Source organism: Labrus mixtus, chromosome 4 (genome assembly GCF_963584025.1).
Source record: "Labrus mixtus chromosome 4, fLabMix1.1, whole genome shotgun sequence".
NCBI lineage: Eukaryota > Metazoa > Chordata > Actinopteri > Labriformes > Labridae > Labrus > Labrus mixtus.
The window spans coordinates 20,182,263-20,203,427 of NC_083615.1; the positions used below are offsets into that span (position 1 = coordinate 20,182,263).

Genomic DNA, 21,165 nt, shown 5'->3' on the forward strand with positions numbered 1-21,165 from the left:
TAGGTTGCTACCTGTATTGTGGTAAACAAAAGTTAATCGGATTGACAATTGACCAAGCCCACATCTCAGAAACTCTGGTATTGATGGATAATAGTTTTTTAAAAAGTTAGAAGTCTATAAAATCAATGTTAATTATATAGAACAATGAAAAAGTGAAAAATGTAATCAGAACCAATCAAGTATCTTTTGAAACTGTTACCTGTTTCATCGTGCAGTAGTGTTGCCACTGGAAACCATGTTGTTGTCAGAGTTTGACAGAGACTGCTCCTTTATTACTGGGTCTGCAGAGGAGCAAGAAACACATTGAAATAATTCCTTACAAAATATTCTTGAGCTAAATGTCATCATGACACTGTATTTGTATTTATATTTGTCACAGCAATCACTTCATTACTGTTGAGTTTAATGCTCTAAATCATGATAAAAACCTAAAATCAAGCTTCTACTGTAGTTAGGCTTCATGTTCGTTTATACCTTTGTCTGTGCCCTCTATTTGTTGTGTTGCAGTTTGTGTCTTGCTTACAGAAGTATGGATGCTCCATGGCCTCTGTGGCCGTCAATCTCTGTTGATGGTCGTAACGTAGCAGCTTGTCCAGAAGGTCCAAGGCTTCAGGACTCACCAAATGCTGATTTTCTGTCTGCACAAACTGCTCCCAGCGTTTCCTGCTCTGCCTGCAGTTACACAAATAACCACCAAGGCTGAGGTGACATCGACTGAGTGCTGCCACTAATATCAATTACATGTTTTTTTGGCTCAAGTTTATTTTTGTCTCGGATGTCAAAAGTATGAACCTTCATAAACTCAATAGTCGTCTCTTTTGATTAGAACTTCAATAGAAAAGCCACAGCTCAGGTTTTCCAAGAGATTATGAGCCCTTGAATTGGCAGGCAATACACTACTCCAAAGAGTACAAGGTCAGCTGTTTGAGTTATGTTAAACCAAGTTCATGATAACTGTCCAAAAATGGTAAATAGTAAATGGACTTCAAAATAAACTTCTTTTGGCTTTTCTAGTCTTCTGACTACTCAAAGCGCTTTTTGCATGGCAGGTTACACCTACACATTCACACCCTGAAGGCAGAGGTATGATAAGTCTCAATCAGTATTAACTTATCCATTCATACAAATTCACCCAACTTAGTGTGCGGTGTGGCTGCAGGAGCTAGGGATCAAACCCCTGACCATCCGGTTGCAGATGACTGCCTCTACCACTGAGCCCGGGTGTCTGACGGCTGTGGCCCAGTGGTAGAAATAGATGCCGGTGTTTGATCCCCAGCTCCTGCAGCCACATGTCGATGCATCCTTAGACAAGACACTTAGCCCCAAGTTTGCTCCCGCTGCTTGGTCAGCGGTGTATGAATGGGATTAGTTCAAATTGAGGAACATTACATAGCAGTCTCTGCAAACAGTGTCTGAATGGGTGTGAATTACTGCCAAATTCCACCAGATGTGTGTTTGGACCGTCTCCTTAGAGACTGATAGGTTTTTGCTTTTTTCAATGCGTGTGCTTCAACTGTCCCTACTCTGCTCCACTCAGCTCCGGCAGTGCAGAGCACTCTGCAGCAGATACCACAGCTTCTATTTTTGCTGGATGCAGGAGCATGCCGCATAAATTTACCACAGAGCAGATCACTGAAGCAACATTAAAACATCCAGTTTATTTTCAGAATTAAACAGTCCACGTTGAAGGGTTGGAACAATTACCTTATGTGTGTTTGTTGTTATGTTTACAAGGGTTTTTATATGGTTTCATACCACCTACATCGTATTATCTCGCGCTGTCGCTCGTGATCAGTGTTGCCAGGTCCGCCATAAGCGACTTTGGCCTTGTTTTTCTGTAAAGTCGCAAGCAAATATCGTCAGTCGCGGGTTTTTGGGCTTGTTTTCTAAAGTGCAGTTGCTTGTTTGGGCTTGCTTTGCTCCCTGTATGAACCCTTACTGATTCACTCCCAACTCTCCACAATAAAGCCAAACACGATCGCGATAGTTTGTCCTTTTCAAGGATCCGTCCACAGCCCCGTTTCCTTGGTTAGCTCAAACTGCAAACTTTTCCAGACAGCCAGATGCGCTGATAGACTGTATATCTTCAATATCAGCGGCTCATTACAGTTCGAATGTGAAATTTCGCCTCTCGGGTTCGAATTTAGAATAAGAATTGAGCGTTCTAGTTTGAATGGGTAGGTGTGATCTGCAGTGTTAAAGCGCATTGAGTAGTCAGAGTTATAGAAACGTCCTATACAAGCTCAGGTAGATTTAACATTTACCACAAGGGGCTTAAGGATGTTATGTTATGACAAATAGGTCCCTTCTTTTTTCCTTTGAACACACAAAGGCACATTGTGTGGATATTCACAAAAGCATGCGCCTTAATATATATCATTATATGCAAGATGACTTCACATATCTGCAGTCTTGAATTATTCCACTGACTAACAGCTGGCCAAGGTAATTAAGCAATAAACTTTAAAATGAAATTGTAAATGTTAGTCACAAAAGTATTTCATTAAAAGCTTGTCAGACTTGGGGATACACACTGGGTTTTGATTAAATTAAAAAATAAATAAACATTTAATGCTTACCAGAACAACTCCACATGGCACCTTTTGGGGTTGTGACTATTTGGATCAAGCAGGTGCAGATGTTTCCCTCAGCACATAACCTAAGAGAGGCTACAACTTGGAGCTGTAGTGGAAAAGGTGGACTGAGTCCTTCCTTATCAGGACTGCCTTGATTACAAGATATTATCATTGAATTTTATTTCTATTATTTATTTATTTATTTCACAAATGGGAGTTGACAAGGTTTTCTAACTCCTTCCAAGGTTGAGTGTAAGAATAGGAGGACTTAAGCACACGGAGTGTAAAAGTAAATTAGCAGTTTTAGTGTTTTTCTGCTCTGCTGGTCATTCAATTATTTGTAGCCTGAATTCAGTTTTAACTTTTACATGGCATTCTGCTCCTGACATCACTTTATAATTATTGTACTGTCATTTGAATCCCTAAGTCAGAGTACTTACTGTCCCAACAGGTCTTTGAAGCGTGGGTCAAGTTCAATATGGTATTTACGTAGGTAGCCAAACAACTCGTCTGTCCCTAGGACCTTGGCAATTCGCACCAGCTAAAAAACAAAACACAACAGGGTTAACACTATAGGCCACCTACCACCTTGAACAAGTTCTTATAAGATAAATATTACATATAACATAAAAATTGGTAAAATGACTATCTTAAAGGTTTTTCATTTCACCCTGAAAAACCTTCTTCTGTCCCTCTTCAAATCTTATATACCTTCTAGTTTAAAACTCAAGGTCTGTCTGTGCTGAACTATAGTACCCTCATGTAATTACTACGGCTGACACTCGAGAGTGAGACTCTACAGATGACATCCGGGTAAAGGTCCTGTATACAAATACAGGTTGTCTCCATTACATGTTAGAGACATCCTGTGCCTAACTGAGACACTGGATGCCCCAAACAGTGTACAGAGATGAATACAACACACATGACATTTGTAATTCAGGACCTTAACTAATCTGTCTCGTTTAGAGCAAGTGTGCTGCTGTTTTCTCAATTGTGTGGGAGTTGCATGTTTGAGATACCTGGTCATAGTTGTCCTGTCCATGGAAAAAGGGCTCTTTCTGAAAAATCATACTGGCCAGCATACAGCCCAAGCTCCACATGTCTAGACTGTAATCATACATCTGAAACACAAAAAACATCAAACAGCCAATAATGAGAACACAGAATCATATATTTTTTTTTACGTGCGGTTACATTTGCTGATAAAGATGTAAATGTGAGAGAAAATTAGTTGGGTTGTAACAATGTGGCTCTGCGCATATTACCTGGTAGTCCACCAGAAGTTCTGGGCCTTTGAAGTATCGTGATGCCACTCTGACGTTGTACTCCTGGGATGGATGGTAAAACTCTGCCAAACCCCAGTCTATAAGGCGCAGCTTTGAAAACAAACAATACGCCCTCATTTAGCTTCATTTCTGAGATTTAAAAAAGAATATATATAATGTGTAACTGAAGATCTTATTTAACCTTTGGTCAGAGATTCTCACTGTTAAACGTGTGTGATAATGTATTCTGGGGGGGTATATCAACGTAATTCAAATATGTTAGCCTGCTGCTTTCTGCTGGCCAATGTTGGAAATGCATTTTTGAATTTAATAAATATTTAATTAGAAAGTAGAAGGGCATGAATCAACTGGGGTTAAAGTTGTTACCAGTGAGATACACCTAAAATATAATTTAAAAAAATGATATCTTCTGACTTTTAGAGTTCCAAATTGTGTTTTTTTTTAAATGCAGCTTATGTTTGTTGTCCTGCAGCAGAAGAATATAGAACCATGGTAAAAGTTGGTTTCTCAGTTCTCAGCCAATTTCCATCTTACATTAAAATAACCGGCACTGCTACTATAGCTGTGGTGGAACTTGTATATAGACTGTTAGCACAGCTATAACTTTGAAGATTTCTGTTGCTCTGACTTTGGCTATGGTCGATGTTGTTGTGTTTGGCTTCACAATACTTTGTTTTGCCAGTGTTTGGCTCTGTAAAAAAAAAAGCTAACCACCACAAACCACTAGCACTGTGGTGACAGAATTATTAACTATGGATACAGTCCTAGCTTGTTTTCCCCCTTTCTTTTCTAACTTTTAGGACTTTCAGTGAGGGGCTGACTTCTTCTGTAGAAGGTACTCATGTTGGACGATAAGCCCCAGTTTGGTAGAACTCACGGGGCTTTACATGAAAAAAAAAAAAAAGGTAAACAACCACAAGGTTTTTTTTTGTTATCAGGGTTTGCCATGTCGATGTAGGAAATGTTCTGATTTGATCGACACCGTCCCGCTTTCAAGCTCTGTGTTCCAAGTTACCACAAATATCTATAAAACAGTCCTGGTTTTTAACAGTCCCTGTCACACTTTTAACTGAAACAATACACTGTGCAACACTGATTTGTTTGTATATATGTCAATCAATGTCGTTGCCAAGGCTGACGATGTTTTAACTAATAGAAAAACATCACTAATGCACCCTGAGTCAAAGTTCAATACTGATTTTTCTGAACACACGTCAGTCAATCTCTGATATGCCGCTGTTGCTTAGCTAGCCCAGCTTATCATACTAACAGGACCTGCTACACAACCACAGGTAGGCTAGCTGTCAAACTGAAAAGGTAGTCAGTGTTTTCCAAAGAACTCTTGGGAGTGTTACGGCTTCCTTTGAAAAGTACAGGGCAGTGAATATGCTGCTTAAAACGAACAGTCGCACATGCTGGAAATGATACATACAAAGCAATGTGTGTATTAAAAACAAGCAAACACAAACAATGGACTCAGGTTGGGAGTAGCACTGCTACAATCTACTTCAGTGAGGCAAACACTGGAGACAACTTCAACAGGCTGCTCAGGAGCGCAGCTTTACCTACCACTTTGTGTCACCAGTGCATGTCATAGATCTGTGCATCTATACATGTGGGTTTGTGGCTAAAGTAAAGTGTCCCGATTTAGAGGTTTGAAAATATGGTCACCCTAGTTTACATGTACACCCTAATTGCATTTTAACACTGACTAACAGTGATATTGTAAGGATTTCACTGTGGTCAAACATATTACAGGAACAATATGTCAATTATGCCAGAGTTGACTGCAACCAAGAATCAGTAATCTTAGTCCTTTACAAATGGAGAATAGAAAAAAAAAGAACTTCAAAAGAAAATGAAGAGTGCAATGATAAACAACAGGGGGGATAGCAGGGTGAAGCGTAATATTCAGAGCTTGGTAGTGTGTAGGTAACAGGGCTACATGGGGCAACACCAACCTTTCTCAACTGGTGGTCAATCATAACGTTGTGGGGTTTAACATCACGGTGCATGATTCCCATACTGTGACAATAGTCAAGAGCCTAAAGGACAAACAAACATACAGGTCAGCACAGACAGGTAGACAAATATTTACTTCAAAACTATTGAATATCAAGGAACCTTCCCAAGAATTAAGGTGAGAAAATTTCAGACTGATTAAACTTTATATTTCAAAAGGAAAATAATCCACTACAAGGATTGTGACACTCACCTTTAGTAGTTCATACATATAGAAACGGATATCATAATCTGTTAACTTCTGGTACAACTCCTGCAGGGAATAACACATTTATATAAGGAATTTAACCTCAATATGATTTTTATATTTGTTTAAAAAGCTGACATCCTTAGAACCATCCCCCCCCCCCAACTGATTAAGACACTGAAACATTGCATCAAGTGGAAACAACATTCATAATGACCTGAAAGACCTCTGACACAGGCAGAAGAGAGGTGTGTATTTTACCTTAAAATCTGTGTTATTGATGCATTCAAAGATGAGCGCAGGAGTTCTGGACTGTACAGCCACCGCAGAGACAGAGGGGGGTTAGGGGAGGAAGATTTAGAGAGTCAAAAATCACTCAACTGATGAACAATAATTAAATCAGGGCATCATCATTCAAAGATTCAAAAACTCCACTGTGTTGGCATACTTAACCATTAGTAATGTCAACACAGTCAGATACCTGCATCAAGCACGACAGACCAACAGGCAGATGATTTTTACTGATTTTTTAAAAATCTTATATAAATGGATTATACCAAACATTTTCTAACCCATGTAGTTTGAGCAGAAACTTCATCCCAAATAAAGAAATACAATGCATGAATACCCTCACTACATTGAAATCCAAACTTACTAAAACAGTGTCCTCCATGGCACAAAAATATTCTCCTTTTTTTGTTTTTTTTTCCATCCCAAAATTAATTTGAAAATTCAGAAACTGATCACATTTACAGAAACTCGTATTACTGTGGTAAACCATTTCCATGAGATAAAGTAGCTAGCAGTTTGATCAAGCTGTAGGTAGGGTTATCTTTAGTTGATGGTTTCAAATAACATTGCAGAGAAACATAGTTCAATACAAGAACCAACACTGAAAATAATAGATGCAAAGTCTCAGTCACAACCCCTTCCATTCATTTCCTAACCCTAACCCCAAGGGACAAACATCAGAATAAAATAACTCTTCAGACAGTTGCCCAACTACTCCCTGAAGTCTTTGCCTCTAAAAGAAAGCAAATAAATGAATGAATGCCAGTTAGACCATGTGTGGAATGTGTTTTGCTAAATGGGACACACATAGCAATAGCAAGCCTACCACTGGGTCCTTGACTGTGTCCACCAGTCGAATTATGTTGGTACCCCCTCTGAGGTTTTCCAGTATCTTGATCTCTCGCTTGATCTTCTTCTTCTTGACTGGCTAAATCCACAAGAGGATCAACAAGAGGCAAGACAGGAACAAACAGAGAATTACTTCACACTCGAACATAGACGTGTTCTGTTTCTGACCTCTGACCTGCTGATCCAGCTTCCCCTGCTGTTCCTAATTTCTCAGCATCAATCAATCTTTGTATCATATATCAGTACATTTAAAGCAAGTGGGAGGTTAGTCAGCACCACTTTCACTATTTATAGACATTTTAATGGTTTTAAATATAAAAATATCTATATTTATCTAATCAATAATTACTATCATGTTTAATCATTAAATATTTTCTTTTTTATACCAGTTTTTATTTGTTATTATATTATCCTTTGAATTAACTGTACTATTCAATCATCTGAGCATTTAATTAAAATAAATATAAGTAAACATCTAGACAAACATGTATCCTATGAGTAAGTCCTTTAATTTCTGCTGCTACACTAAATACACAACCCATCAGTAACTCAGATTTTGAACTTTCTAAACAGTAACACAGAATTATTTTTAAATAATTTGCACTTGTTGTTACAATAACTTTAGAGAGAGAACAAGGGAAATCACACTGTCACCAGCCCAGACCCTCCTAACCTGATCATTTACTCTACAAATAGGAAATAAATGTGTGAGGTCTCCAATCACTCAATCATAACAGATCTGTAGGAATGTTGTGATACACTCAACTCAAGATTACATTGGTTCACAATACGATTTTTTTTGTTTACAAGTCTCAGATTTTTACGTCATAAGATTGAAGTCAAATTACGAGTTCATGTGGTTCTTAAGTCTCAATTCTGATTATAATAAATACATATCCATTTCCTTGTAAATCTATCTCTCTATATATAAATATATATTTTTTATCAAAAGTGACACTGATAATATCTTTTAATACATTTTAATGTTCTTTCTTCTTTTTATACAATAAAGATTTCTGCCTCTGATGGTTAAAATATGATTATTGCAATATATATTTTTCTGAAATATATTTAAATAGTCAAAATTTGTATTAGGTTTTTAAATTGAATTGCGAGCTTACAGAGTAGTTCAACGAGAACCAGCGGCTCACCTTTAGGATCTTGACAACCACCTTGTCATTGTTGGTGATGTTGATTGCTTCAAAGACTTCACTGTACTTTCCCCTGCCCAGCTTACGAACCAGCTGGTAGTCCTCCTGGTTGCTATAGGGACACACAGAGTGACAGATCTGAGGACATATTTTACCATCAACATGCAACTAAGTCTGTGTTTAAGATATTGCTTAATATTCATCACACAGATAAACTCTGCCTCGGCGTATTCAGTGTATTCTGCTCCTGATCTGAAGATGTAATTTAAGAGCAGAGGCAGAGCAGACATTTGAACAAAAATTGAGGTCAGAGCAAAAAAGCCTCAGACATTGTAGGACAGCATGGGTTGTGGGTCGGGAGACAGACATACTACCCTACACCCTGAGACTCTCTGAAATGTACAGTAGCCTATAACAAATGACAACCATCTGACATTCACTTTTCCACAAACACCAAACGTCATTACTTTGTGTTGTAAGAAATCCCATGCATGCAATTAGAGAAACTTGCAGTGAAAACCCCTCACTTCCAGTTGGGTACATGGGCCTCGTAGTCCCAGTACTCCCGGCTTTTCAGCGTGTTGACATCTGCGTACACACGGGATTTGCTTCCGGCCACCGGACCCGGCATGGCGAGACCCGGGCGCGCTGTGGGAGTTTGTTTAGGAGATGTGCTGGGGCAGGGGGGGCAGGGGGGGCAGGGGGGGGGTCGCAGTTTTAAGGGACTGGTAGTTTAATTTATTAAGGTGGTCAGTTTAAAAGGCCAGTCAGCCAGTTTCACAGCGCAGCTGAACTGAGAAGAAGTGAAGAGTAAAAGAGAGTGAAGTGGAGATGTCGGCTGGGAGTCACTGCAGTCGGTGCCCATGAAGAAGCGCTCGCTGGTCGGACTGTGAGAGCAGGAGGTGTCGGGGGGGTGGGGGTGGGGGGGTGATCAGAACTGGGTTGACAGGGCAGCTGAAGTTACACAATAACTAGAATAATAGGCATCGGGGTGATGAGGTAGAGAATAAACGGATCCCTAAAGGCCACAGAGCGAAAGGAAAGGTCGTTTGTCTGAATATGAGGGTTAAAACTGAACTAGCTACACGGTCCTTACTCCGACTCGTTTGTTGAGAAAGAGTGGGCTTCCTGCGCTAGTCAATAGAAGGTCGTCGAGGGGGGTTTGCCCTCGGTGGTCCTGTTTTAGTTATCAATCCACTACTGATGTGACGGATCGGTAGCGGGGGCTGACCAGGAGGAGAGGGGGTGGAGCAGCAAAGAGGATCGGTGTTGTTAGCTGACGTTAGCCAGCGATGCTACTTCACCGCAGGGATGATGTCGCACCGACGGGGAGCGCTCGGCGCTGTGCACCACCATCGGCGGAGCCCGCGTCATGTGCTACCGGCGGTGCGGGAAAGCAGCTCCCAAATGACCCGATACCAGACGCCGACCAAGGGCCCGGGGTTTCAGGGAGGGGGAGGGTTCTGCAGCTTCAGACCTCCCCTGTCGAGAGCGGAGGGAAGGAAAGCGGATTTCGATTGAAGGAAAATCGAGAGAGCCGCCCGGATGTGAAAGCAACTGAGCAGCTGGCGACACAGCGCCCTCTAGTGGTGAGGGAGTTCTAGTGGAGCGACAGTATACAGCAGGGGTGGGCAACTGGCGGCCCGAGGGCCACATGCGGCCCTCATCGACCCTCAACGTGGCCCTCATCAACCCTCAACGTGGCTCTCATCAACCCTCAACGTGGCCCTCAGGTCATTTTTACACATCAACTCATTGGAAGAAAACATGACAAAAATCTGCCATGAAATCATGAAAACCAGAAATATGTCCATAATAATATTTGATCACTGGTATATGTTGAGTTAAATTTGAGACATAATTGACTGTAGTCGTTTTTGTATTCTACAATTTGGCCCCCTGGCAGTGAGAATTAAATGAATGTGGCCCTTCCTGTGACCAAAGTTGCCCATCCCTGGTCTACAGTATATCGTTTTTTTGTTCTGTAGCTTTCAAATCTTTATTGAGAATATTTCATGTGGCAGTAGATTTTTGCGAACAATATATAGAACTGATAGATTAATCTAATAACAACAAGGCTATTAAAACGCTGAACATATTAGCCTAAAGCGTTCAATTATTTTCTCTAATAGGCCTGTATTGCCTTGATTTTTGTATAAAGTTACATTTATAGCCCTGGCTATTCTGTTTCATGTTACTCTATGTATACTGTTCTTGTACTTTGTCTATACAGAATCTCATTGCATTCACCAAAGAAAAAAAATTGACAAATTATCTCGTAATTATGAGAAAAGATATCATATTACAAGATCAGGATGTCATAATTATGAGAAAGGATCTCACAATAATGAGAACAGATCTTGTAATAATAATTTGGTGAATGCAAAGTGCTGCCAAAGACATTGTATAAAGAAAAGTATGCATAGAGTAACACGAAACACAATAACCAGGGCTATGAATGTAACTCAAAAATATATTACACAGAAGTATTTAACGCCTTAGCCTACACATGTCTAGCGTTTTAATAGCCTTGTTGTTATCAGATTTATCTATCAGTTCTATATATTGTTTGCAAAAATCTATTTTAACGACCATATTTCTATCAGGATTGCATCTGTTTTATTGATTGTAGAAGTGCACTAAGGACTTGACCTACTCCACTGCTGCTAGTTTAACAGTGCAAGGTGCATTGTGCAAGGTAAGGTGCAATGCTCAAAGGTGTATCACCTTTTTTGTGTGTGAACCATTTTAGCAACTAGGTGGCATCTCCCATTGCCTGTTACAATCATAATATATCTCGTATTCTGTTTGAGTAGCAAGTTGCAATCAGCCACTTCTTTAAGTCTGTTTGGTGGTGGTTTTGTATAACGTTTTGCCAACACCAGAAGACTAACTCTAAAAAAAAGTGTATTGAGATAACATTTTACATGAATTGACACTTTACAAATGAAAATGTATAGACTGATTAACCTGTATGTGTTTAGGGTTAATAAGGCATATACTTTTGTGTTAGAATAAACAACACATTTGGGATACTGACCCCCATACTTGAGAGTATGGTATTGTAAATACTTGGCAAAGAATGAGCTTTGTGAATAACTGCAAAAAACCTTTAAGGGTTCAAGCCCCTCAGTGATGAACTGCATATTTTCTCATGATGCAAACAGATAAATATAGTGAGCCTTCGTCAAGTATGCATTACACCTAATGAGAAAATTATAGATGTATTTATTTGTCCCCTTTTATTTCAAAACTGTAATTAATGCAGTACAGTAACAGTAACACTGATGGAAGATAATGTTTTGCTTGAATATTATCAAATTTAAAGGATATAGGTAAATAATTCATAATTTTAAAAAAATCTAACAAATTTGACGTCTAAATTTAGAGCTTTGTGTTTCTTGTGATTTCATGCTCAAATGAATTTACGACACGTGTAAGTTATAAATAAAAAAGTTTTATTTGTTAGTGCTGTGTAACTGAAGGCTACATACATACAGAAATCTTAGCATGAATGTACACGTACTGTACGTCGCCACAAAGTATTTTCTTTTCTTTTTTAAACATTGTTCACATAAACTACAGTACAATTTAAAAGGCTATGAGGGAGCAGTGCCGTGAGGACAAGAAGAGATCACCTGTTCCCAGGAAAAGAACACAGGAACTAACACAGCAAGCATGCAGAGAGAGAGAAAAAACAGGGTCTGACAGCTTAACATGAAATGAAAAAGGGAAAGAGGAATACTAGTGTAAACTGGTACCTAAACTTTTTGTCCCCTAATGAATCATATTGGATAATTTAATTGATCATGGTGTGTTAAGTGAAGCCTTTTTGTCACTATGAAGTGTTCCCAATGCATTCTCAGATTGGTCTATCGCCGTTTCTCCTACCTGAACTGAATGCTGCACAACGCACAACGTTCTCAAGACAGTAGGCCTCACTAATAAAAACAACTAAAAAGTGAGGCTGGAATTCTTCCTAAGCTCTGAATGTACTCTTGTACGTTTTATTTAAATCATTACATATTCAATGTACTATGAGAATTGAAATGTATTTGAGGTTCTTGTCCTAAACCTGGATGATTATCGATTATAAAACTCCTATGATGTTAGCATCAAGTCCAAAGTTCTTTGTCACTTGAGGTTATTTAAATCTATCCTCATTGATTACTTAAGTGTTGATATTGTTAGTCAATTGTTACAACCCCACCCTAAACAGTATTTTGGGTATGGTTTCCTATTTGATTTGGGTATAGAAAAAATTGGGAACTGTGGTCACTAATTAAACTCTGGCAGAAATGCTCAAATTGACCCCAAGGCCTTGGTTTCTTTCCCAAGGAATATAGATATGCATATCAATTGTAAGATTATCCATTAAAAAATGCAAAAAAAAACACGTGTTAAACATACCAAAAGACATACTCAAAGGCTTATAATTCCAGATCCAGGAAATACAATTCTGATGGCTGATTGAATCTACCATCTGACCAAACATGATGATAATGATGGTGATGAAGATCAGGGACAGAAAGTAGTAGGGGAGAAAGAGACAAAGAGGCACTGTGGCCTCATTTTAAGGCTTTAAGAAAAAATATAATTGCAAAAAAAAAAAAAAAAAAAGAGGTTGCTTCTATCTCCTAGGTGTCTTCTTTTGTATTCAATACTGCTCTCAAATCAGGAAGCAAGGATGAAAGAAGGGGGAGGGGTTGCGATGAGGAAAGAAAACAGAAGAAAAAAAAAGGTTGCGACCGCATACATGTTAAGAAACATGTGTTCCAGGCTTCCTAAGTTAAAAAAAAAAAAAAAAAAAAAAACATTCAAAGAGGAGGAAGGTGTCATTCACTCTTTTAAACTTGCCCTTACACAAAATCAACAGCAGGCAACAAGTAACAGAAAAAACTGTATTAATACCTCCTTCAAAACATTGAAAATGTTTGACACTAATAGAATTTTGCCGTTTAACAGAAAACTATAAACATTCACACACTCAAACACTCATTTGCAGAACAATCTATGAGATTCCCTGCAACATATTAAACTGAATACAGTCACTAAATGCAACACAAAACAAGAGAGCATATGTCAAAATGTTTACATTTTAAAAGTAGCTAGAATACAAAAAACTATTCTCATTATTTTTAAGAAATACACAGTCTGACAATTCCATCTCATGTGGCTGAGATACTCACAGAATCACAGTATATACAGGCTGATCTTGAACATTTTCAGTAAAACAAGTCTGACAGCACTGTCATATTCTTGTATGACCTAAGTAGTTCTTTACATGGATGGGTGACAAAAGAAAGAGTACCTCAAATAAGTGGAGAAGAATATATGAAGATGCGTCTACACAGGTGCACTGCATGGTAAAATAACACTTATATATTAAAAATGATTGTATAAATTTCAGTCCTAACGGGAGTTGGCCCTTGAAACATGTCCATGTCTCCATCACTCAGGCATAAGAAATCACAAAGTCTTTTGATGACTATAAAGATGAAAACCATAAAATCTTGTCACCACGTATCAACCTATCAAACTAACTGAAACACAATACAAGGTAAAATCTGGACCAGTGCGTGAGACAGAACTCTGCAAATACATCTTCTAAAAATAAAATAAGGGAATATTTTAAAACTGGTCTGTAGAGTTCCACAGACATGTACCTTCAATGCCAATCAATCATCAGGTACAGATCAGCATGGGCAGATTTGTCTATTGGCTTATTAAAGTTATAGGGGTTGTGAAGTCTTTGCTCCTATGTGTGTTTTAAGGACAGAGGAGCGGTCTGAGGAGAAAAAGAAGTGGCGCAAAAAGAAAAGTGCAGAGAGAAAAAAGGCCTCTCGGGGATTTTGGAATGAGATGGTCACAGTAAAAAAGGGTTTTCAACAAGTTATTGAAGACACAAAAACTTGACATATCAACAAAACAGATGCAGTAACAATAGCCTGGAGGCTACAAAAAAGCCTTCAAGACACAGACAAGAGGAGAGGGCTTTGGGGTTATGTCCGTTCAAGGGAAAGTGGATTTAAATGCACTGGGAGACGGCGTAACCCCCTCCATCTGCTGTGTGCTGCACTGTGTGATCCTGCAAAGAGCCCAAGTCGCTGAAACGCTCACCGCACCATACACACTTGAACTGGCCTTCTCTGGAGTGGGTGCTCTGGTGTTTTATCAGGTGCTCTCGCTGTTTGAAGCCCTTGTTGCAGTGGCTGCATTCGTATGGTTTCTCCCCTGTGTGCACGCGCCGGTGTCTGTTCAGGTCTGATGAGTATTTAAAACGTTTCTCACAGTCAGGGCATTTCAGCGGCTTCTCACGCGATGGGTCGCAGCGGTGCTGAACAAATTCCGAAGAAGACAGGAAGCGACGGTCACAAAGGGAGCACTTAAGGGGCTTCTCTTGGCAGTGAGCATTTTGATGTCGCTGTAATGTTGAACTCTTCTTGTAGCCCTTGCCACAGACATCACACTTGTAAGGCTTGTCAGGTGAGGTACTGGACGATTCACCACATTTGTGTCTGAGCAGCTCTCCTGACTGGCTGAACTCCTTCTGGCATGAGGCACACTTGAAAAGGTTGTCCATGCCGTGGACATGCTGGTGGTACAGGAGATGAGAGGGCTGCATAAAGCCCTTGTCGCACAAATTGCATTTGAATGGCCGGTCAGTGGGGTCTTTGTGCATGCGTCGGTGGCGCACCAGAGCATACTGCTGCTTGAAGCTCATCTGACACTCATCACAGTGGAAGGGACGCTCCTCGGAGTGTGTGCGCTCATGCTGACGTAGGTCAGATGGCCGTTTGAAACCCTTACCACATGTTGCACAGCGGAACGGGCGGGAACCCTGTGGATGGCAGGGGTGGTGAAGGAGCTCTGTCGACTCTTTGAAGTGCAGCTCACACAAGTTGCATTTAAACAAGTGCTCACCAGAGTGTACATACATGTGGCGCACGAGGTGGGAGCGGTGCTTAAAACTCTTTTCACAAACAGCACATTTGAATGGGCGCTCACTGCTATGAGTCCGCTGGTGGTGCTGTAGGTGTGAAGACTGGCTGAAGGCCTTGTCACATGTATCACATTTGAAAGGCTTCTCTCCCGTGTGCACCCTCTCATGCCGTGTGAGTTCTGAGAGATGTTTGAAGCCCTTCTGGCAAATCAAGCATTTGTACGGCCGGTCTCGTGCCGAGGGAAAGGGTAGGATAGAAGAGCTGCTGCTTGACGATGCCCTTTCGCTGCTGGGCTGCAGGATATTATTTTGGTTGGGTGTAACATTGCCAGAGGAACCGGGTCTGTAAGTCTTCTCACATATCGAACATTTCATTGGGTTGGTGCTGTTATGTGATGTGTGGTGCTGGGCTAAAGACGTGAGTAGGGAGAAGCCCATCTTACACACGCCACACACAAATGGCTTTTGCTCCACCTGAACACACTGGTGTTCAAGTAAGTCTGTCGCCTGGTGGAAAATCTTCAAGCACTGGGTGCACTGGAATGACCTGTCCTGACTCACCATGCATTGGTGTTCATGTGGGTTGGCCAAATGAGAGATGTCATGTCCACAGGCCCCACATTTGTGCACTCCCTCTGTACCTACCTGTAGGGAGGTCTGTTGGGCAGGGTGCTGCTGCTGCTGCTGCTGCTGCTGCTGACTGTGCTGTCCGCCTCCATGCTGCTGACTCCCATTATGTTGTTGGCTATGCTGCCCATGCTGGCTCTGTTGCTGCTGCTGTAAAGACGTTGGATCTGGTTGCAGTACAATGCCATACACAGCGCAGCCTAACGCATTCTCAGTTCCAGGAGGGATTGTGTGAACGACTGGAGGGGGAGCGTGTTGCCATGTCTCAGTCATGCGAGCTCGGCTGTAGGGATTCACCTTGGCAGCTGATGTGGCCCAACTGTGGTGACAAAAGGGAGATAGGCACTTATTTCAGTGATAGGCTAAAGGATTTGGATCGTGGTAAGAATACAGAACAAAAACTCACTCCATTTTGGCAACTGGCACTAAATCACTCTTCGATCTTGTCTGTAGGGGCTGTGACAAAGGCGTGTATGACAGAGACCGCTCCACACAGGGTAGAAAGTCAGGGGTTCCCCTACTTTCACTTTATTCCTGGCCTTGCGATGGTATCTGTACGCAAAAGAAACACAGGGCAAGTCAAGAAAACAGTAAGGGTAAAAACATGTTTGATAAGTCGTAGTGTCTTTAATCTGTGGATCTGCAACACTGTTAAAGACATTACTGACTAAACAGGTAATGTGTGTATAAAAAGATTGGAAATGTGTTCGTTGTTTTTAAACTGTATTTTGATGAATCAGCTTGGGTAGCTACTAAATCGTCAAATATACACACACACACACACACACACACGTCAAAGCAGCTTTTTTTCCCGATACCTGCTCAATGCAACCCGGACAGAACAATTATAACACTTTGCCTGAGCACAAGTGTATTAACATCACGTTTGCATTTAATGTTACTCCAATGCAAAAGTCTAAAGATCTCAAAAATAAATGCTAAAACAAAACCAAGAACGCAGAAAAACAAAAGAGTACACACGTAAACTTGAATCACAAAACAAAAACATTATGTACTTTATCAGGCTGTTATAAAGCCCCCCTCTCTGCAAAGGGAGAAATACAAAAAATATCGCAGCAGTGGAAAAAGTAAAAGGGGATTTCTGCGCATCATAATGTTCGCGTCTTCAGACACATATCAGTGCAATCAGGCAGGATATGTGAGCTAGTTAGCCTAGCACCTTGCTAACACAACTACAGAAGCTACAGCAGCGAGTTACTATATCTATCGACCTGCACCAGCTTCTGTAACACGTTTATAATGACTGCTGCATGTAAACAAGACAACTTTTGCATTCACATACCAGGGGCGCTTAACACAACAACAACAACAACAGGATTCCCAGTCGGTAGCCTGCTGGGTTAGCTTCTAGTCCCTTCTTGACATCCGCAAACCGTGCTCCTTTTTCTCTCTTGTTCGTGCACTGTGGCTCCCGGGGCCCAAAATCGGGGATTTTCGGGTCATTTAAAATGGGGGCCGAAAAATTACCGTGACGTGCCAAATCGTACAAAAGACGCGGGCGTTTCACCAAAACAGGACATTACATCTGGTTCTCTAAACATGTGTGTCTTTTTTGGATTGCTAGCGAGCTATCGGCTAGCTCCGAGCCGCTGCCCGAACACGGGAACATGAATAAACCAAGACTTAATTGGCATGCTCACACACACACACGTACTCTTGTTTATCAATCAAAATGATGCTTTTGAAAACGCCTACTTTCGACTGAACATGACAACCATTCTCAATGTTGTAATGCCATAAACCAAATGTCGCCAAATTAACAAATTATACCCAAACTAAATCTCACAGTGTCGAAAAAGCACACACGGTGTTTCCCCTGCTGTTATATCAGCGAGGGGAACTCATCAGAGGTGAGGTTGTGTTTCACAGGGACCTACATTAACAAGACAACGGGTTGGCTTTCATCGGAAGTGAAGGATTGTACTATGTTTAATAGTTATAACGTGGGGTTTCCTCTAATCTGAACTTATTATTCAGTGTTAAAAGGCGAGGTTGTCGGTGATGTTGACTGCATACAGCAGCAGCTCAGAGGAGGAAAGTGAGGCTCCATCGACCACTACTCAAAACTCATCTGTGTCTTCTAAGTGTCAGGAGGAAGATGACCACAGCCCACAAAGAAAGAAACCGAAAATGAAGGAACAGGTTGTTGAAACAAGGTATATTGATGATGGTTTATGTCGCTTGAGTAGAGTAGTAGACTGTGTTTTTACAATAGTGTAAGAAGGCTGCACAGAACATGCTATTTCATAAACATTATGGAAAAGGTTAGGCTGCCTATTAAGCTTATAAGATAAATAACAAATGTACCAGTGTGCACATGTCTGTAACGTAATCATTGTAGCTCATATAAATTAAATAAACCCTTTTATTTTGAAGTGTTTCCAGGTTGCCTCTTCCTGGTTGCTTGTTGGAGATGTTCCCAGATGAAGTGAACTCACAGGCTGAAGAAAGTGCTCTTCATGGTGGACGTGTCCGGTCGTTTAAACATGAGAGAGGCAACTGGGCCACTTACGTTTATTTACCATGTAAGACAACACAACATGCTTCATCATAAACAAGAGTCACATACTCCTGCTCACTTCTTTTTGTTTTCCTGCTCTTCTCTGTGCTCTCAGACCATCCTGAAGAAGAATTTAGGTTGTTGTTAGAGGAAATGCTTTCGGTAGCAAGGGCTCGTGGTGTGGTTATGACCCCTCAGGAGGAGTTTCACCTCAGCCTGTCTCAGACAGTGGCGTTGAGACACCACTGGATCCAGCCCTTCACACAGAGTCTCAGAGCCGGCCTTGTGCATTGCAAGAGGTTTCTTTTTTTTCCTGCTATCCCCAGTGTGATTTATTGATTTTTACAAGCCATATTGCATTGTATTTATAACTTAGGTAGTGATGGATTTATGGAACAGATAATTTACTGTAAATGAGATGGTGACTGACATAATAACAATATATATAACAATAACCAGTTTATTACCATAAATACAATATAAAAACAGTTCCCTATTTCAAATACCACATGAAAAGTCAAGACTTTATTTGCAGCAGCATCATAGAGTATCACTGGCACTGGAGTAGGTTGATTTGTTGCAAAAAAATAAAAAATATATTTGGTAATGACACCAGAAACTCTTTGTATTTGAATTTTAACTAGCTTTGTTTCCTGCTGCCAGGTTTCTATGTTCAGCGGGGAGACTGAGGATCTATTGTAATGCTGAAGGAACAAGGTACCACCAATGCCAAAAACAACAAAACACTAACATGTGCTGTGGTCACCTGATCTTGCTCTGTAAACAATCACTACTCTGGCCATGGGTCAAATAATGAAAAATAATTTAAAGCCCTGTTAAGTTTCGTCTGACCTTTCTGCTTTCTTCATGTGTCAATTTTCTCACCATGGTTTAAGTCGTATTAGTCTAACTGCTTCTATGTGCGTCTGTCTGTTGTCCCCTGCAGGACATTTCTCGGGATGGAAGTGTCTAATGGGCATGCCCAGTTGTTGGACCTGGTCCAAGTAGTAGACAAAACAATGGCAGAGTTTCACTTGGACCCTTTCTATAAGGTCACTCATCAATTAATTTGAACCCAAGCAAAGTGAATTGTATCATTAGCAGCACCTGTTTGTGTGTCACCTTTTAGTGTTCACTAGTCTCTTACTGTTGTTGAATTGTTGGTACTAGAGTATTTACCCTGAATCTGCATCAAAGTACATAGCACAGTTTTCAGAGTGATCTAAAATGAAAAAAATATCAGACAATGAGTGGTTGTAAGTAATTGTCTTTGAATAATTGTCAAATCATCTAAAATAATCTAAAGTAGCGCTTGTGACCTATCTTCTTCATGTTCCATTTTTCTAGGATCCATCTTTCCATGTGAGTTTAGCCTGGTGTGTTGGAGATTTGAGGGAACAGATGAAGGAAGGAATTCAGGAGCTGCAGGTACATGGATGTCATGGGTCTGATGACTCTAAGCATTGTTTTTTTTTGTTTAGTTTTGTTGTTCCTTATTGTCATGTAAAATCCAAAGATATACTGTACATTGAACGATATACTGATATAATGTACCCCAGTATATTTGAAACTGATTTTATGTTTGCAGACAAGTAGGCCAACTAATGTAGCTGACCGTTGATTGAGCTGGTATTTGCATTACTGTTGTTAGAAACTGCAATAAAATAAGGCAGTGAAGATTGAAGATACTCTTAAGAAAAACTAATATAATCTGTCCACAGAGGTCAGTGATATGTTTTTTAACCGTGAAATGACATGTTCAGGTCAGAATTCTTTATTGAACCAAATGAATGCGTTCTTACATTTGTTCAGTGTTTTGTGTCGGCTGTTATGCATTTCAGTTGGGAATAACAAAAGATGTATTCTAGTTTGGCCTTAAGTTTCATATATTTGACTTCAACAAAATCAGTCTGAACACTCTTGACCAAAGAAAAAGCTGCTGAGGAAAAGTTGAATTCAGATGACACTAACTTGGACTTGTTCAGTTTTGAAATGACACTCTTTACCAGCTTACCAATGTTCACATGTCTCTGATTTTTCATGTTAGAGTCTGGTTGATGATCATGAAGAAGGACCATTTCAGCTAATGTTGGATTGCGTTGAGGTGCAATGCAGGACAGGAAACAAGACCTTTCGTTTCCCTCTGTAGCTCTTAGATTGGATGCATAGTGTACCCTGACCTCTGGACCTTTTGTATGTTTCTTCTTACCCTCAGAGGTTTGGGCCAAAAACGTCACTAGCATCTCATATCAAGTTACAGGCCATGCTGAAATGCCAGAAGAAGGACTTGCTATATTTTATACTGCAGTTTTGGATATTTTTGACCATAAAAAGAAATGTTGTTACATACTCTTCTTGGGTAATAATTATTAATGTTAATATGAAATAAACATAATAAGAAGATAATGTGATAAATAATAAATCTTGTACTGTTTGTAGGTAAAGCTGTTTTGAACTTGTTTTTTTTTTTTTGTTTAAATGGCATTGAATAATGTAAGAGACATGAAAACATCTTGGTGAATTTTCATTTCTGAGAAGTCATTTTTGGCCAGTGGAGATTTCTCTCTACGAGCTTTAATGAACATCATTCACTGACACTTTTGTAACCTTTTGTTAATGGACAACACCATAGACAACACTGACTATTGAATATCTTTAAATATTTCTCCAACAATGCCCTAGTTAACTAAACAGAGAGTGTATCCATTA

The 21,165-nt window shown here is 40.1% G+C and overlaps 3 protein-coding genes across 8 annotated transcripts in view; 1 reads left to right on the top strand and 2 right to left on the bottom strand.

The window, feature by feature from the left end:
* Positions 1–9,893, bottom strand: part of csnk2a2b (casein kinase 2, alpha prime polypeptide b) — an 11,167-nt gene extending 1,274 nt beyond the window's left edge. The window contains exons 1-12 of one of the 4 annotated variants that reach the window (XR_009672964.1): positions 8,893–9,892; positions 8,366–8,477; positions 7,192–7,293; positions 6,336–6,386; positions 6,081–6,140; positions 5,827–5,910; positions 3,845–3,955; positions 3,599–3,700; positions 3,017–3,117; positions 2,580–2,701; positions 524–672; positions 200–281 (exon numbers count right to left, since the gene is read on the bottom strand). Coding sequence is in view for 3 of the 4 variants with exons in the window: in XM_061036274.1 (XP_060892257.1) it covers positions 245–281; positions 475–672; positions 3,017–3,117; positions 3,599–3,700; positions 3,845–3,955; positions 5,827–5,910; positions 6,081–6,140; positions 6,336–6,386; positions 7,192–7,293; positions 8,366–8,477; positions 8,893–8,996 (1,062 nt within the window). In the remaining variant the exon portion in view is untranslated. Of the gene's footprint in view, positions 1–199; positions 282–474; positions 673–2,579; positions 2,702–3,016; positions 3,118–3,598; positions 3,701–3,844; positions 3,956–5,826; positions 5,911–6,080; positions 6,141–6,335; positions 6,387–7,191; positions 7,294–8,365; positions 8,478–8,892 lie in introns of those variants that run through there. The other 3 variants (XM_061036274.1, XM_061036275.1, XM_061036276.1) reach the window with 3 other exon arrangements.
* Positions 9,894–11,806: 1,913 nt separating this feature from the next.
* znf319b (zinc finger protein 319b) lies at positions 11,807–17,804 on the bottom strand. Of its 3 annotated transcripts, none has more exons than XM_061036254.1 (3): positions 17,652–17,804; positions 16,342–16,487; positions 11,807–16,254 (listed from the first exon to the last, which is right to left on the bottom strand). In XM_061036254.1, the coding sequence occupies exons 2-3, from the start codon at positions 16,344–16,346 to the stop codon at positions 14,394–14,396; spliced, it is 1,866 nt and encodes a 621-aa protein (XP_060892237.1). In that variant the 5' UTR covers positions 16,347–16,487; positions 17,652–17,804; the 3' UTR covers positions 11,807–14,393. The 3 variants fall into 3 exon arrangements, with proteins under 3 accessions (XP_060892237.1, XP_060892238.1, XP_060892236.1); XM_061036255.1 differs by lacking the exon at positions 17,652–17,804 and adding an exon at positions 17,239–17,461; XM_061036253.1 differs by lacking the exon at positions 17,652–17,804 and adding an exon at positions 17,235–17,461.
* Positions 17,805–17,855: 51 nt separating this feature from the next.
* Positions 17,856–20,900, top strand: usb1 (U6 snRNA biogenesis 1). Its single transcript, XM_061036277.1, has 7 exons — positions 17,856–18,112; positions 18,333–18,481; positions 18,572–18,755; positions 19,120–19,173; positions 19,403–19,508; positions 19,804–19,884; positions 20,504–20,900. The coding sequence occupies exons 1-7, from the start codon at positions 17,958–17,960 to the stop codon at positions 20,603–20,605; spliced, it is 831 nt and encodes a 276-aa protein (XP_060892260.1). The 5' UTR covers positions 17,856–17,957; the 3' UTR covers positions 20,606–20,900.
* The last annotated feature ends 265 nt before the right edge of the window (positions 20,901–21,165 follow it).

Coding starts and splice junctions, on each gene's coding strand:
- usb1 (XM_061036277.1), top strand. CDS start 17,958: ATGTTGACTGCATACAGCAGCAGCTCAGAGGAGGAAAGTGAGGCTCCA. Junction 18,113..18,332: donor GAACAGGTTGTTGAAACAAG/GTATATTGATGA, acceptor TTTATTTTGAAG/TGTTTCCAGGTTGCCTCTTC. Junction 19,509..19,803: donor ACTTGGACCCTTTCTATAAG/GTCACTCATCAA, acceptor CCATTTTTCTAG/GATCCATCTTTCCATGTGAG.